The sequence below is a fragment of the Oncorhynchus masou genome, chromosome 24 (genome assembly GCF_036934945.1).
Source record: "Oncorhynchus masou masou isolate Uvic2021 chromosome 24, UVic_Omas_1.1, whole genome shotgun sequence".
Lineage (NCBI taxonomy): Eukaryota > Metazoa > Chordata > Actinopteri > Salmoniformes > Salmonidae > Oncorhynchus > Oncorhynchus masou.
Genome location: NC_088235.1, coordinates 61,925,244 through 61,942,103, shown reverse-complemented (window position 1 = coordinate 61,942,103; position 16,860 = coordinate 61,925,244). Strand labels below are relative to the sequence as shown.

Genomic DNA, 16,860 nt, shown 5'->3' with positions numbered 1-16,860 from the left:
ACAGGAACTGTAAGGAAACCAGTTACTAAGACCATATTTACCTCCCAAACAAATGAGCTCATACAGCATATGAATGAATCATGTTTCCATATTTCACACAAAGGAAGTGTCAAAACACAGACATAAACCTCAGGCCTCAGGACTATAATAAATCATTTCTCTGGTAGAACTGAAGACTTTTTAAAGAGCCTGAGAGCCGTCAGTTGTGACTAGGTGAGCGCAGCGCTTCCACTTGAGAAGAAACAACGAGTAGCTTCAGAATGGACCAGAAACTTAAATCCAAATTAACTTCAAACCTATCCTGCTAGTCTAAGGTCACTGGTGCGCTGGCGTGCACCGGGTACCTCACTCTACCTTTCTATAGGGCCACGCACCGACACTTTCCCCAACCGCCTGCCAAACGCACAAGTCGCTGACTCCTGGAGCCCGGGATACATTCATCACAGAGAGACTTGATCATTTACAAAGACAGCATCAAATTGTGGATTTTCGAGCTGCATAATCTTTAGACAGATAAACAAATTACCGGGGGCCCTCCGGCAGAAACAGAGCGCTCGCTCCGCTGAGCATTCATTACCGCACATCCACCCTCCGGCGCTGTGCCGCGCAGGCAGCGGGCAACCTTTGGTGTGTTAGGGCTCGGCAAGCAGAAAATAACATGGCGGCGAGTTAACCGACCATGCCATGATAGACGATGCCACGTGGACGCCTGTTTTTCAGGCCCATGTCTCAACAATCTGTAACGCTGTCTTGGAGTGACTGAGTGTGTGTGTGTTTGTCTGTGGTGTGTGTGTGTGTGTGTGTCTGTGGTGTGTGTGTGTGTTTGTCTGTGGTGTGTGTGTGTGTGTGTGTGTGCGCGCACGTGCGTATGCTCAGTGCATCATCAGCCAATCTGTGAACATTTTAACGTTAGGCTCCCCTACATTACAAGCAATTAACCTGTAATTGAGAAAATAAATAATTGTAGAACTACTATTTATGGACAATGTATAGCCTTTTTGTCTCTTTTTTAAAACTAATGATGAGGGCAAGTGTTTTGGAAAGGGGGATTAGCCAAACCTTCTTGTAAAGCCACAGCAGATGAGAAGAAAGGCTAGTATGGAATTGTTATATTTTAGAAAGCCAACTTCCTTCCTCTCCTCCCTTCTGTGTTCTGGAGCTCAGAGATGTGAGTGTGGTTGTGTGCAGACTCCCACTGTGAAGTGGACCGGGCTTTTATCCTAGAGACTCCTGCACACCCCCAGACCATCAGATAAACGGCAGGCACAACTACAGTAGTACAGAAGAGAGGTGCTCCTGTGGAGGAAGGGATGCTCTGGTGTTGTGTTCATTAAAGATTCTCTCGTCGCCATGGACGGCAAGTTCCTCCCCGTACAGGGACATGTTCAATAGGGCACACCGTAGCAAAACGTTTTGCAGTGGACATGTTCAGGCTGTTTCTCTCGGTTTCACCCCATTTTGGACAATTTTGTGCCTACTGAACATCTGCCATGCCATGTCAAGGTGGCTGCCTTCACTTAAATTTACAGCTGGCCTCGCCGGTGTAATCTAGTCTCATTTATCACACCAGATGCCTTCCAACAGCTCTATTGTCATGGACCATCTCCAGCTTAATCAAGTGTGAGTATGCACTTTCAGACACAATACATTTCTCCTCTTGTCACCTTAAAAAGCATAGCAATCAAATAGGTGGACAAACTCAATCTATTAATTGGGCTGATTAAAGCAACAAAAGAAAAATGGGACACCTCCGTGTAAACTGAAATGACAGATTTACACAAACGTTGTTTTTTTTTTACGACAACAGTCGCCACCAACAGGGAAAACTTACTAAAAAAGGATGCAGTTCTTAAAGTTGTGGTTACATGGAAAATGGTAAGTTAGGCTGATCGTAAACATGTTAAGAGATGCACTTTGCGAAGATGCCAAGTGCTGAAGAGGTCTTAGAAACAGTTTTGCATTATCCAACCCCAGATCCGCCTTGTTCTCTAAACATCACAGTCAGACGTGAACAACTTTGAGAGACTAGCATGGTAGATATTTCAAGTAATCCAGCAAACAACAGGGGAAAGACAACAGTCTGGAGCCCAAACTGGTGCCGTGCTGACGGGGAGGGAGGGGAGTGGTGGCAGATTGGTTGAGAGTTTACAATGCCTCTTCTGGATTTAGGCAGGGTGGTGGGCCACAGCTTTGGGTTCTGCCACTGTGTTGACTCTGAGAAAGAGCAGACAGAGGGAGCACAAGATCTCTGTCTTTACAGGGCCATTATGGCTCGCTGGCAAGCTAGAAGATAGGGGACATATATACTGTCTGTGTGGACCCTGGGCTTAAACTCACCGTATGAATATTCACACACAGTAAATCCCTCCATCTGGGAGGCTGGCAGAGTAGAGCAGAGAGAGCGAAGAAGTGAGAGTAACAGAGCGGGTTGAAGAGAGAGAGAGAATGGAGGAGAGGTGAAGAAGTTGAGACGGAATGTGAAGGAAATAGGGATGGAGGAAGAGCAGATGCCATAGACCAAGGGTGTGACGCTATCCCCGATTGGCAATCCAAGATTCTACATGAATCTGGGATACACCACGGGGTGATGGTCTGCTAATGACTGTTTTTGGCCTATGTGTCTTAGGCTTCTTAAAAACTCACCTTTAAGACCAGGTCTTTAGCTGTGGCAGACATAAGGACGCGGTCACACCAGGCAGGGCATCTAGTGTTCATGTACTGCTTTCCCTGACTGCTGTCTTCACTGTACGGATAACTGTTGAAACAAACCCCCCCCCAAAAAAAACACACCATCATCATACAATAATCAAGACTTCTGTGTTAATAAAGAGGAAGAAATACAAAAAGACAATTCTGTGTATTCTAAATTGGATTGTTAAAGGGATTCTTAGTTAGGGGCTAGAGCACAGAAAAGGAGAGAACACTGAATCTAAATCAGATACACAGCTTTGACTGTCTGGAAATCATCTTTTGATTAAACACACATGGATGGCTCAATCAGAGAAATGTTTACAGGCTCAGTGGATCTCCCCTACTCTCTCCCCCCTCCTCCCCCTCTACATCCCTATGCAGCCATCAAAAAGAGATTAGGGCTGTGGCAAATGGCCAAGTGAGATTGTATCTGGTAACAGGAGGAACAATCGGATGATTTAAGTAGCCCGGGCCCGCCGGGAACCTCATCGAGCCGATGCAGATTTACATTGTTGAGAATTCAATTTAGCCCTACAGCTCATCAAACTGCATTAGATTTACATGCCACCAATCCAATTTGTTTGTGCGGCTCATCAGGATAGGACCGGGTTTACATACTGTAATACCAATCCAATTTGCTCCTTCAGTGCTACACACAGGGCTCACCGTGGCGTAACGCAACACACGTTTCCCCCCCGGGGCCAGTAATAAACGAATGACAAAATAACCCCAGCCGTCCGATATTATTCTCCATTGTCGAGACGCTCAGGTGACGACGTTTGAAGACTTGAAAGTAACAGTGCGATTATTATGTTTCTGTGTGTGTATGTTTGTGTGAGCACACATCTTCCTGTGTATGCACGTGTGTTTTACACCATAATGTGATGTGACCCCCCCCCCCCCCCCACTCCCAGTATTCTCCAGTCAGTCAGATGGGTCCATAGGTCCGAATGAGAGGCTGCTAGCACACAGCTATCGGATACATTCACCTAGCTAACTAGTGGCTGCTACGACACACACAGGCACCTCTTTAGGCCAACCAACCAGCCATGCTGTGCAGGGCAGGCCATACACTGTCACATTGAAGCCATGAAGGGTGATTGTGTCACTCTCAGGTAGCCAGGCAGGAAACCAACTGCGCAAACAGAGGCCTGGTAAACACCTCCAGAGGTGCGCACGTACACACACACACACGCACACACGCACACACACACGCACACACACGCACACACACACAGCTGCCACAGCACAAGGGGGGATGCTACAGTTGTGCCATGGCGACCAGTACGACCACAGACTGGGGACTACGGGAGGGCGGGGCAGAGGGGGAGGGGGGGAATAGGGGACGAGAGGTACCCACATCCGGCCAGCGCACAGCACCCCCCTGCTGGGTGAACAAACAGGCCTGCAGAGAGGGCTCCTTTACAGAGCCTCCAGCCTCCAATTAGCATTAATGGCATGTTAAAGCATGTGGAAATGCAGCAGGTTTTGGTATGCTAAAGAAGGGTTGATGGAGGGATCCTCCGGATGAAAGTCTTTCAAAGACGAGAGGAAGAATAGGACGAGGGATGCCGAGCAGCAGAGAGAGGAGAGGGGATAGAGAGGGCTCCGACAGTAAAGCGAGAGTGCGGGAGGAAAAGAGCAGTGTCATCAAAGTGGCTCGATCTTCAGTGGTTGGCCTAGCTACAGACTCTCCAGTCCATACAGTGAACTGGCCCTAAATGACTATGCGATCTCTCTATCGTAAGGGAGTACCAACCTATTGTAGCAAATTGCTGTGGAGCACATTAACAAAAAACAAAACCACTATTACCTAACTGTTTTTGATAATGAAATAACAAATCGGGAAAAGGTTATTAATCACCGTATAAGGGGATTAGCGATACTCAACAATGGCAATTGAACGATAATGTCTATCTGCAGGCAGTCTTACCCTACACTCCTCCTCCCCTCCTCACCGCACCCTCCAATGGCTCCAATTGAGATAACAGGTCCTAATGCAACAGCAAACATCAGTGGCGGCTTTGGGGAGCCCTGTGTGATTAATGTGTCCGATTAGCGCAGATACAAACGTATCTGAAAGCAAACGGGGCTAGTGGGTGTGCGCGGCCGGAGCCCGTCAGCTCCTATCGGTCTCTTATTGCCCGCAGCAAGACTAATTACACTAATTAAATGGGGCCCGAGCTGATAAACTCAACAATTGCCCACCTGTGTGTATGAGTCTGCCATGTTCGCTGTGAGACGGAGACCCACACACACACTCCGCTGGCCCAACTTCGGTCCCTCAGGTAGGCTACTGTGGTGCTGCTGCAACTGGCTTAACTACCTAGACCAGAGGTTCACCAGCAGATCTGCTAACAGTTTCTATGAACCACCTGTAGGTAATGCATAGTGCACTGTGAATATATTCACATGCATTCATAAAGGTGGTTATAAGGAGCCGTGAGCTGTTGCCAATGCTTATATTGCAACCAAGAATCACTATGGGATGACAGGAAGCATCGGAAATGAGGAAGTCAAAATGTGCACCTGCACACAATTGAAAACATCCTCTTTTGTTGGGTTATAACCTCTAGTGTAAAGTTCAGACTTCAACACGGGGAACTTCCACATATCCAACATGTCTCTCAAAGCCACCACACCATTACTCATTCTTCATGTGGGCTTTTAATGTTCGACTTCCTGCTGCAACATCACTCATAGGTTTTTTTCTGGTGAGTGTGAAAAGCCTGGTCAGTCGTGTGTTTGAGCAGTACCAAGCATCGGCGACGTGAAACCCAGCCCTACTGTGCGTCAGTCAGACCTGGGTTCAAAAACTTTTAGAGTTGGCTCTAAACGTGCCAGATGGGTGGGGTTTGCATTTGCACTTTTGCAGCTATTCTACAGGTTCCATTGCACAAGGAAGTTCAATTATTTGAACCCAGGTCTGGTATCACTCAGCCTCACCATCCAGAGAGAGAGAGCGGAAATGGGCCGGGCCAGGCCAGTTGGGAGCTCTTCTCCCCAAGCTGCAGTCACCCAGCACTGTCGAGCACCATCCCCGCTCTGTTGTGTCCAACATTTCCTATCTCCTGGCCAAATTCCGTTATCTTGTTTTACATAATGACAAATAAGTGACAAGCCAAACAGGGGCCAATTGAGTGTGGCCGTATTTAACGAAGGGAATATAAACTAGTGAATATGGGCAGGGCAGGGAGCCAGAGATAAGATTGGTTACAGAATGAATGACACACGGGCAGAGGTAAGGAGGGGCATCATGGGGCTAATGTCACATGACTCAGTGTCGATGGGGCTGTACGGACGCAGGGATTGGCTTAGCCGTCAGGTTGTTTTCTTTTTACGGTAAAGTAAACTTTTTTCCCTCCCAAATGACTCACCTCTCCCGCTCTGCCATATTTGTTTACCGTTACCAGGGGAGGCTTGACAAAGCAAAGACGGAAACGAGGAGCGACACACCTCAATTTTCATTCACAAAGATCAGCCGCACAAACGGCTATCAATAAAACTCCCTGAATGTTTGCTCCACATTTCAAGGTTGGAGAGCTCTCCGCCACAACATTGGCCCAATACAAACACAGTGTCAAATGCCACAGGTTGCTCAGAGGTGGTGGTGTGTGTGTTGGACCGACTGCAACACTCTGTGCAAGAGTTTCTGTATCGGTGAAGAGCTGCAACTATTCAGCAGCCCCCTTTCCACTCAGGAGGAAGTCTTGAGCGTCTGTTTAACCCTCTTTGTACCAGAGCCATTTAAACAAAAGGCTCCCTCTCATCCCAGCGAAGCATCAGCCCAGGGAAGAAGCACACAGACACACGGCCATTGTACATATATATCCTACAATAGCCCCTTCCACATTTTCAATGGATCCCCAGCAGTTAGAACGATGGATGTGTTGAGAGTGTGAAACAATGTTCCTATTCAGCTGATTGTGTGTGATAACGCACGATCTCATCGACACTCCAGCAAACAATATCAGCTGTGTGCGTGCCTTAGAATCTCTCTTTTGCGGCGCTAAAGGAAACAGTGGCTAACGGACATCTCTGGTACCCCATAAACAGTCAAGCGCCTCCACCGCAGTATAGGAGGACCTTTCAGAGGACAGGACTTCACTTGGCTTGCACTGGCCATCAGATGCACAAGGGCACACACACACACACACACTACCACACACACACACACACACACACACACACACACACACACACACACACACACACACACACACACACACACACACACACACACACACACACACACACACACACACACACACACACACACACACACACACACACACACAGTCTTCGGCCCATCGTCATAGACCCGCCATGTTTGGAAAAATGTATGCTAACATGCCAAGGTTGGTCCCGGGGCGCTCCCGGCTTCCTGTTAAACACCAAACGGTGAAGAGACAACTGTTTATCAGCCCTCCTCCTCGCACACCCGGGCCCTGCCTGCCTCGCAACCCCCTGGCCACTTTGCTCCTCTCGCCCCTGGCCTGTCTAGACTTGGCAAACACAGACTCATGGGACTGGAGCCATCCTTCCTAGCTCAAGTGTCTTCCCCTCCTTCTCTTGTTCCACTCTCACTATCCCTCTTTCCTCCTCCCTCTCGGAGTAGTCGACTCATTGGGGCTGTACACTGATAGAGTTAGAACGCCAGTCTGTCTGATGTCGCTCAAAAGCTCCCTCCGAGCCCATTCAGGGTAATCTGGTTAAAGCAGGAATACATTCTTCCCCTACTCTCTCATTGTTCACTGAATTCCCCCCCGCTCCAGGTTTAGATTACATTTTTGCATCGATCTTAGACCAAAAAAAAAAAAAAAGAGCAAATAAATCAGATAACGGGCAGTACTAAAAGCATTCTCCTAAAATCAATCAAAATATATGAATAACATAAGTTACTCAGCCTCCTCAGATGTTTTGGGGAGATGACCTTAGTTATGCTATTCCAGCAAACATAATCAGAATTGTACCATTTCAAGTACACCATTCAGTTATTTTGAGTCTTGGGTCCATGCTGTCGTTTGTTACAAAGATGATAGTCTTTGTAATATCATCTTTTGGGGGGGGGGGGGTGGATGGCTAACTATTTTTATCACAAGGTTCGTTTCCAATTGATAAACCCGTCTTGAAAGACTGCGCCCCTCCCAACTACTGAACTCCAACCGATATCGCATTTGAGCATACTTGTGTGTATGAGTGTGTGTGCTTCTGTGTGAATGGGGATACCCCGCAGCCTATCAGCGTGCGGCAGCCGGCTGGCACCAGGTACAACTCTCGCGGGCTACGGCTAAATTCCACACCCCGGTGGCCGAGTGCTTAGACATGTCACGGGCCAACTTTGACAGACGGCTTCTTGAAGCTGGAGCGATATTATATCTACAGCTTGTAGCACATTCCAGAAATGCAAACATGATGCACGAGAACGTGCGCGACAGACACTGAAATAATGTATAGTCTCAATAACACTATAGTGTCTTATTCTAAAAACGGAATGGAACCTCCAGTTTGGGGTGGTTTTTACTGCAGCCTGGTGGAGGTGAAAGAGGATCATCATTTTTTTTCTCTCTCTCGCTGCTACATATTTTCACAACCTCATACACACAGCTCTGGCCCTGTATTCATAAACGGTCTCAGAGTAGTAGTGCTGATCTTAGCTCAGTCCCCCGCCGTCCATACAATCGCACTCATTATTATCTAAACAGGCAAAACTGATCCTGTACCAGCACTCCTCCGCTGAGACGCGTTGAGAATACCGACCCTGATCCCAAAACTAAAATAAGTGAGGGTTTGATGACATCGTTATCCCCGGCAACATGCTAACTGACCTACAGCAACTAGGCTATGGTTATCCAATTACACAGGTGGACAAAGACTTCCACATGCAGGATGAATTCATAGAATGAACCATATTGAACATTATTGATTTCGAGATTGAATGTAAGCAAGCATGTGTGTATGTGCGTGCGTGCAGGGGGCCTCTGCGGCTTGTGATAAGGGGAGTATTAACCTCACAGATGGTGAGGGGCTGTTCCGGAGCAGGCTATGTGATGGAGAACAATCATTGTGTGCTTGATTGCTCATGGAGCACAAGGATGATCTGACAGGGGGAGGGGGACAAGTATGTATGCGGTGTTTGAATGTGTTAGTGCAAGTGTGTGTTACGTGAATGGGAGAGGGTTGTTTAAGTTTAACTAGGCCATTTCTACTCATTAACCACTGACAAGGAAGTGGCTTGTATCAGACGCTGAGTGGATTGAATCAAATTTCATACGCTATGCCCAGGTTTTAGCAATTTGATTCATCATGTCCCCATTAGGTGAACATCATTCGTATTCTTTCACAGCAAGCCTGTTCATTCACTCGGCAGGGAGACGATGATTCAATATTATATTATGGATAGATAGGTGCAAAAGTCACCGAGTGTAAAAGGACAATAAATCCAGATGTCACTTATGCAAAGCGATGTAAATGGGGTCCCTGATTAAGACACGGAGTAATTTAAAAACAGTGACTGGCAGGACCTTGACACACACACACACACACACACACACACACACACACACACACACACACACACACACACACACACACACACACACACACACACACACACACACACCACCGGTCCGGCTCCACACCCGCCACCAGAGCAGTTTATCAAGTAATTATTGTTTGATTACAGCATTTCATTATCTGCACTGATTGAGTCACGAGTGAAAGGTCAAGCGCCATTATCGCGCCACCGCCAAAACATATTCCCACACAGGCCGGTGTGTGTGCTTGCCCTCCCTCTGCTCTGAAAAGGGCTAATTGCAAATGCATTTGTTTGAGGAAGAGGAGATGAGAAGGACCCCCCTCTCCATGGTCCCCCAACTCCCACCGCGACGGAATATCAATGCAGTGCTCTTCACACACACAAGCAAGAACAGACACACACATACACACAAATACAAACGCACATGCGCACACACACACACACACACACACACCTACCTACCCAGGGGAGCAGTTTAGAAGCACATCCAATCATACTAAACAATTGATAACCATCAAACATATATTTGGCACAAACAAAGCCATTTGGCCCAAGAGGGTTGATTGAGTAATGTTAAGGCCCCATACCATTAATGGAGCAAAACATCAGCCTGTTTGTGCACTGCTGATTTACTCTGCTCGTCAGTGACGTGGTGCTTTAGTAAGGTTAGTAGTAAGGTCCACTTCTTTTTACAACACATTCTTACCAATGGATAGAATGAGTCCTTCCAAAAAGTAAGGATTTGTACACCGTTAACTGAATCCTGGATAACTAAGTGAATACCTACTGTGACTAAACACATGGTTAGAATGCAAGATGAAGGGTATGAGGGATAGGCACACCATTTCATGGCCAATGATCGTGAAGGGCAGAGAGTAGGCCCTTTATGGGGTAATAGACAGGGGTAGTAGGTAATATACAGGACAATAGATAGTTACTAGTAGGTACCAATACAGGTACCAATTAATGTGCAGGGTAATAAACTCAGCAAAAAAAAGAAACGTCCTCGCACTGTCAACTGCATGTATTTTCAGCAAACTTAATGTAAATATTTGTATAAACATAAGATTCAACAACTGAGACATAAACTGAACAAGTTCCACAGACATGCGACTAACAGAAATGTAATAATGCGTCCCTGAACAAAGGGGAGGGGGGGTCAAAAGTAACAGTCAGTATCTGGTGTGGCCACCAGCTGCATTAAGTACTGTAGTGCATCTCCTCCTCATGGACTGCACCAGATTTGCCCGTTCTTGCTGCGAGATGTTACCCCACTCTTCCACCAAGGCACCTGCAAGTTCCCAGACATTTCTGGGGGAAATGGCCCTAGCCCTCACATTCCTGTCTTACAGGAAATCAAGCACAGAAAGAGCAGTATAGCTGGTGGCATTGTCATGCTGGAGGGTCATGTCGGAATGAGCCTGCAGGAAGGGTACCGCATGAGGGAGGAGGATGTCTTCCATTCTAACGCACAGCGTTGAGATTGCCTGCAATGACAACAAGGCACCTGCAAGTTCCCGGACATTTCTGGGGGGGAATGGCCCTAGCCCTCACCTTCCGATCCAACAGGTCCCAGACGTGCTCAATGGGATAGAGATCCGAGCTCTTCGCTGGCCATGGCAGAACACTGACATTCCTGCGAGGATGATCAGCTGTCCATCCTGTCTCCCTGTAGTGCTGTCTTAGGCGTCTCACAGTGCGGACATAGCAATTTATTGCCCTGGCCACATCTGCAGTCCTCATGCCTCCTTGCAGCATGCCTAAGGCACGTTCACACAGATGAGCAGGGACCTTGAGAATCTTTCTTTTGGTGTTTTTCGGAGTCAGTAGAAAGGCCTCTTTAGTGTCCTACGTTTTCATGACTGTGACCTTAATTGCCTACCGTCTGTAAGCTGTCAGTGTCTTAACGACCGTTCCACTTGTGCATGTTCATGAATTGTTTATGGTTCATTGAGCAAGCATGGGAAACAGTGTTTAGACCCTTTACAATGAAGATCTGTGAAGTTATTTGGATTTGTACGAATTATCTTTGAAAGACAGGGTCTTGAAAAAGGGGCGTTAATTTCTTATCTGAGTTTAGATAGTTACAGGTAGGTACCAATACAGATACCAATTAATGTCCAGGGTAATAGATGGTTTCAGCTCTGGAAGACCTCAATCGTTTTAATTGGTGTTGATTGTGCCTTGTACCATACCAATATGGAAGAAACACACAATATAATATACAAGTATTTTCCTAAATAACAGGAGTGGCTTGAGTTGAATAGGTATGGTTCATTTAGACATTGATTCACAAGGAGACACAGAGGATTCCATACCTGGGAGGAAAGGATATCTCCAGCTCGTGCAGCCGTTCCTTGAAACAGGACAGCTCACTGTCAAACTGTAAAAACTGTGAAGAGAGAGAGGGGAGGAGGGGGATGAAAGGAGGAAGAAAGAGATACAGTGCACACAGGAAGTATTCACACCCCTTGACTTTTTCAAAACATTGTTGTATTACAGCCTGAATTTAAAATTGAGATTTTGTGTCACTGGCCTATACACTCCATAATGTCAGCCTTTTATGTTGTTTTTTTAATACTAATGAATAAAAAATGAAAAGCTGAAATGTCTTGACTCAATAAGTATTCAAACCCTTTGTTATGGCAGGCCTAAACAGGTTCAGGAGTAAAAATGTGCTTAAAAAGTCACAAGTTGCATGGACTCACTCTGTGTGCAATAGTGTTTAACATAGTTTTTGAATGACTACCTCATCTCTGTACCTTACACATAGAATTATCTGTAAGGTCCCTCAGTCGAGTAGTGAATTTCAAACACAGATTCAACCACAAAGACTAGGAAGGTTTTCCAATGCTTCGCAAAGAAGGGCACCTATTGGTAGATGGGTATAAAATGTCAAAAAGCCGACCGTGAATATCCCTTTGAGCATGGCGAAGTTATTAATTACACTTTGGATGGTGTATCAATACACCCAATCACTACAAAGATAAAGGTGTTCTTCCTAACTCAGTTGCCGGAGAGGAAGGAAACCGCTCAGGGATTTTACCATGAGGCCAATAGTGACTTTAAAAAAGTTTATTGGCTCTGATAGGAGAAAACTGAGGATGGATGAACAACATTGTAGTTACTCCACAAGGCACTAAAGTAAAACTGCCAAAGATGTGGCAAAGGAATTAACTTTCTGTCCTGAATACAAAGTGTTATATTTGGGGCAAATCCAATACAACACATTATTGAGTACCACTATCCCATATTTTCAAGCATAGTGGTGGCTGAATCATGTTATGGGTATGCATGTAATCATTAAGGACTGGGGAGTTTTTCAGGATAAAAAAATAAATAGAATGGAGCTAAGCACAGACACTGGGATATGAATTAAACTTTCAGCAGGACAATTACCTAAAAGGCCAAATCTACACTGGAGTTGCTTACCAAGAAGACAGTCAATGTTCCTGTGTGCCCGAGTTACATTTTTGACTTGACAACATGGTTGCCTCGCAATGATCAACAACCAATTTAACAGACTGAATAATTTTTTAAAGAATAATGGGCAAATATTGTACAATCCAGGTGTGCAAAGCTCTTAGAGACTTAACCAGAAAGACTCACAGCTGTAATCGCTGCCAAAGGTGACTAACATGTATTGACTACTTGTGAATACTTATGTAAATTACATTTCTGTATATAATTTTCAATACATCTGCAAACATTTCTAAAAACATGTTTTCACTTTGTCATGATGGGGTATTGTGTGTAGATGGGTAAGAAAAATCCCAAATGTAATTAATTTTTATTTATTCAGGTTATAACAAAATGAGGAATAAGTCAATGGGTATGAATAATTTATTCATAACTACAGTGCCTTCAGAAAGGGTAAAAGAAAAATGTATTACAGCATGTAATATCCTCTGCGTCAGTCATCACTCACTGAGTGAATAACTATGAGTGTGTGGCTCCTGCGTGCAAGAGTAAGTGTCAGATAATTGTGTTAGCTTCCTTTCTCTTCTTTTTTTGACGTGTGGATTTGTGCCTTTACCACCATACTGTATAAGTGTCATGAACACTGTGGTGGTACATAAAGGCATGTGTGTGAGAACAGCTGACCAGTGTTGATGTGTGTGTCCCTGGCCTGGCTGTTCCAGAGCCATACCTGTCCTGTCCTACCACAGCCCCCAGTCTGCTGCTGATGGTGGAGGTCTGTCTCTCTAAGCTGACAGTGGATCCAAACAGTCTTCATCAATCATGTTCCCTCCCCCAGCCGCACAACCTCTGACTGCACCAGCACCGACTTACAACCCACCCCCCCCCACCCCTCCTCCATCTCCCCCTCTTTCCAAATCCCATAAATCATTAGTGAGAAGTGCAATTAGCAGCTCCTTATACACACTAATTATCTGGGAGATCAGCAGGTAGCAGGGGCAACTAAATTGCTGACTCCCTGAGCGACGGATAGATATCCGGCAACCCCTGTGATAGTGGGCTCTATTTTAACAAATCTAATGCAATGGTAAATCTAAGCACTGACAGTAGCGCTGTAGGACTGGAGGTGTATCAGAGATATTTTTGCTATTTTCACAGTTTTTATTATGAACGCAATAGCTGACGTTAGTGCGAAAGGGCTGGGTTTTGATTAAAAAAACAAGTTGTAGGTATGACAAGGGCTTGGCCACTCAGTGGCCAATCAAGGCGTTCCATGGCTTATTAATGCATGTGTTTCTCTCAAGTTCTGTCGGTTATTGAGTCTTTGCATTGTCATCAACACCAATTCGGCTGGGCAGCGGACTGCCCCATTAAGACGTTAGGGGCGGCACCCCACTTGTAATTGGTAAAAAAAGAAGAAACACATGTGATTGGTCAAAACATTATTTTAAAAATATAATTCATGTATTATGTTTTAAATGCTCATAAAAGTGAGCTAAATGTGTATGTTTTCCTGTTTGAAAAATATATTGTTACTACTCTGCCCTTCAGTGACTGCCAGCAGCAGCAGCTCTGCCTCCACGGGCGCATAGGCCGTGTGAACATTGCTTGGATTGTTATGCCAGATATGCTATGAGGGGGGGAACTGCTCCAATGAAAATCGCAGGATATCAAAGCATAAATGGCAACAGCACAAAGTAAATGGACCGTCCTGGGCCGCTCAAATGTGTGTTCAGTCAGAACTTCTGGGTCTGCTCTATTCTCCCTCCCAATATGTTTCTCGCGCTAGATGGCTTACGTCCGCACGTGCGACTAGATCTGCTCTATCAGGTACAGATGGCGCTAAAGCAAAAAGCTAATTGTAATTAACTTGTCAAAAATTATCATAACAGTCATGGGAGCCTGGGACCTGATAAACCAGACATCAACATCCAACAAGAGTTGAAGGACAGAGGGATACAATAGCTAGAACCTTCTCACCGTGGATCTGGTAGGACAAAAAAGCATGACAGTGGCTTATTGTTTCCCCCCATATTGTTCATCAGGTTCTACTGTAGGTGAGAGACATGTTGTGTGGACCAAAACAGCATAAAAAAGGGTCCATCACAAAGCATGATGAAATTATTTAGCCAGCAACAGTAATATTGAAACAGTTTGGTCGATTTTTGGGTCAAATCCAACCGTTTTCTACCTTTGGCAAGCAGCTATAGCTAGCTGGTAGCTTGCTAGCTCCCATGCCAGTTTCACGTCTTTCTAAACTAATATCTACGAACTTGGAAATATGAAGTTATTTCAGAACTAAAGTTAACTGACAAGTGCACCACACTTTCATAAATACATTTGCTTTGATGTGATGCATGTTCTGGAACATTTTTTATTCTGTCATTTCGGTTAGTATTGTGGAGTAACTACAATGTTGTTGATTCATCCTCAGTTTTCTCAATTTCACAGCCATAAAACTCTTTTTTTAAGTCACCATGGTGAAATCCCTGAGGAACTACAGTTCGGAAGGACGCCTGTATCTTTGGGACGCTTGTATCTTTGTAGTGACTGTGTGTATTGATACACCATCCAGAGTGTAATTAATAACTTCACCATGCTCAAAGGGATATACTATAAGGGCTTGTTTTTTTAATAAGACGAAAAACAAGCAGTTGCTACAGGAAAATAACTTAAACGTTTCAAAATACGAGTGTCACCGGATTACCTCATCTCTCATTCCATGATGGGCATATAGCCTACGTGATCTTTTAGGCTTTGGTTTCAGATTGATTTCAAAGTGGTCTCACGAGCCAAACCCTTTATAGATAGTCTTGACGACTTGGTGAATGCACTGGGTATGACAAAAAAACAACAACCTTAGCCTCCCCTCCTCTCGGTTATGCTTGGTTTTTAATCAAATGAAACGGGGTGGGGGGGGGGGATTGACGTTCCTAAATACGAAATTTACGGGCACAAAAAGCACACATCTCTTGTTCCATGTGCATATGGGCACTGTTCGTCATGGCTAGATAGGTTGCACTTCCGCTGTCAAATTCCATGCCATAATCAACCACATTTCCGCTAACACCAACTTTTGGTTAGTCTTACTGAAATGGTCATTTTGCCACCCGTCCCACCTCAGAGCAAGCGACCTCATATAAAAACAGGTAAATTACCAATCCTGCAACTAGGGTTTGAAAACAAAAATTGCAAACGAGCATGTGTTTGACAATTGCGCTAGCTTAACACCAGCCAAAAATAGATCTCAGTGTCTGATGAGTTCCTATACACTGCCTGTGTAAGGCTGTCAAGTACATTTAACGCTAGTTCAAACAACAATGACATTACATTGCTGTACGACATGTAAAAATGGAGTGAATGGAATGTCCTCTCCACCTACATGATAATGTACTCTCCATCTAGGTGAAATGACAACAGCAATAATATTTAGAAGAAAACATCTAACCAAGCGGAGGCCAAGACAGGCAGAAGAGCAGCGTTAACCACATCCGTGGAGTACAATAACAGCCATCAATTCGCAAACCCAACACGTTTGTAAACCAGATAAAAACTTTATTGGCATTTTTACATACATACTGTATGTGGGATAAATGTACATGCGTGTGTGTATGCCTGGAGCCTGTGCAAGTGTGTATGAGCGACTGCTTGTGGGTAAGCGCGAGTAGCCTACTCCATACTTTATGCATGCTTATGTGTAAAGTGTGAGCATCTGTGCGTTTCTGTGTGTGTGTGTGTGTGTTTGTGTGCGCCAGTGGTGTAGAACAGTGGCCATTACTTTCCAGGCAGTGGGGCCCTCAGACAGAGTCTCTGTGGTTCAGGAGGGCAGATGTGCGGCATTCATCAAACTCACAGAGACAGGGTCACAGGAGAGCTCACACACTGAATGAGGAATAGAGCCCAGAGGATACGCTTCACTGTGCACCACCACCACCGTTCTCCCAATGACACGCATTGCTCCAAGGGTGTGTGTGTGTGTGCAGAGAGACCTTGTGTGGAAGAGTGTGCCAGCATATAAGTTTATAGAGGTGCAGTGCGTAATTGTCCCTGTGTGCGTTATAGTGCCTCAGATCTTTGTTATTCTTACCCTAATAGAGTACCTGTGTATGTGTACACTGGTCTGTTTCTGTGAGTGTGTGTGGACAGGTGTTCTTGTCTCCATGGAGAGTTAGTGCAGCCGAGATGAGAAGTGACACCTTTAAAAGGCAGCA

The 16,860-nt window shown here is 45.3% G+C and overlaps 1 protein-coding gene across 3 annotated transcripts in view; it reads right to left on the bottom strand.

Moving 5' to 3' along the window:
* LOC135512442 (inositol polyphosphate-5-phosphatase A-like) overlaps window positions 1-16,860 on the bottom strand; it is a 223,166-nt gene that overhangs the window by 3,154 nt on the left and 203,152 nt on the right. For all 3 annotated transcript variants that reach the window (XM_064934471.1, XM_064934470.1, XM_064934469.1), the window contains exons 12-13: window positions 11,548-11,621; window positions 2,644-2,755 (exon numbers count right to left, since the gene is read on the bottom strand). In XM_064934471.1, coding sequence (XP_064790543.1) covers window positions 2,644-2,755; window positions 11,548-11,621 — 186 coding nt within the window. The remainder of the gene's footprint in view (window positions 1-2,643; window positions 2,756-11,547; window positions 11,622-16,860) is intronic.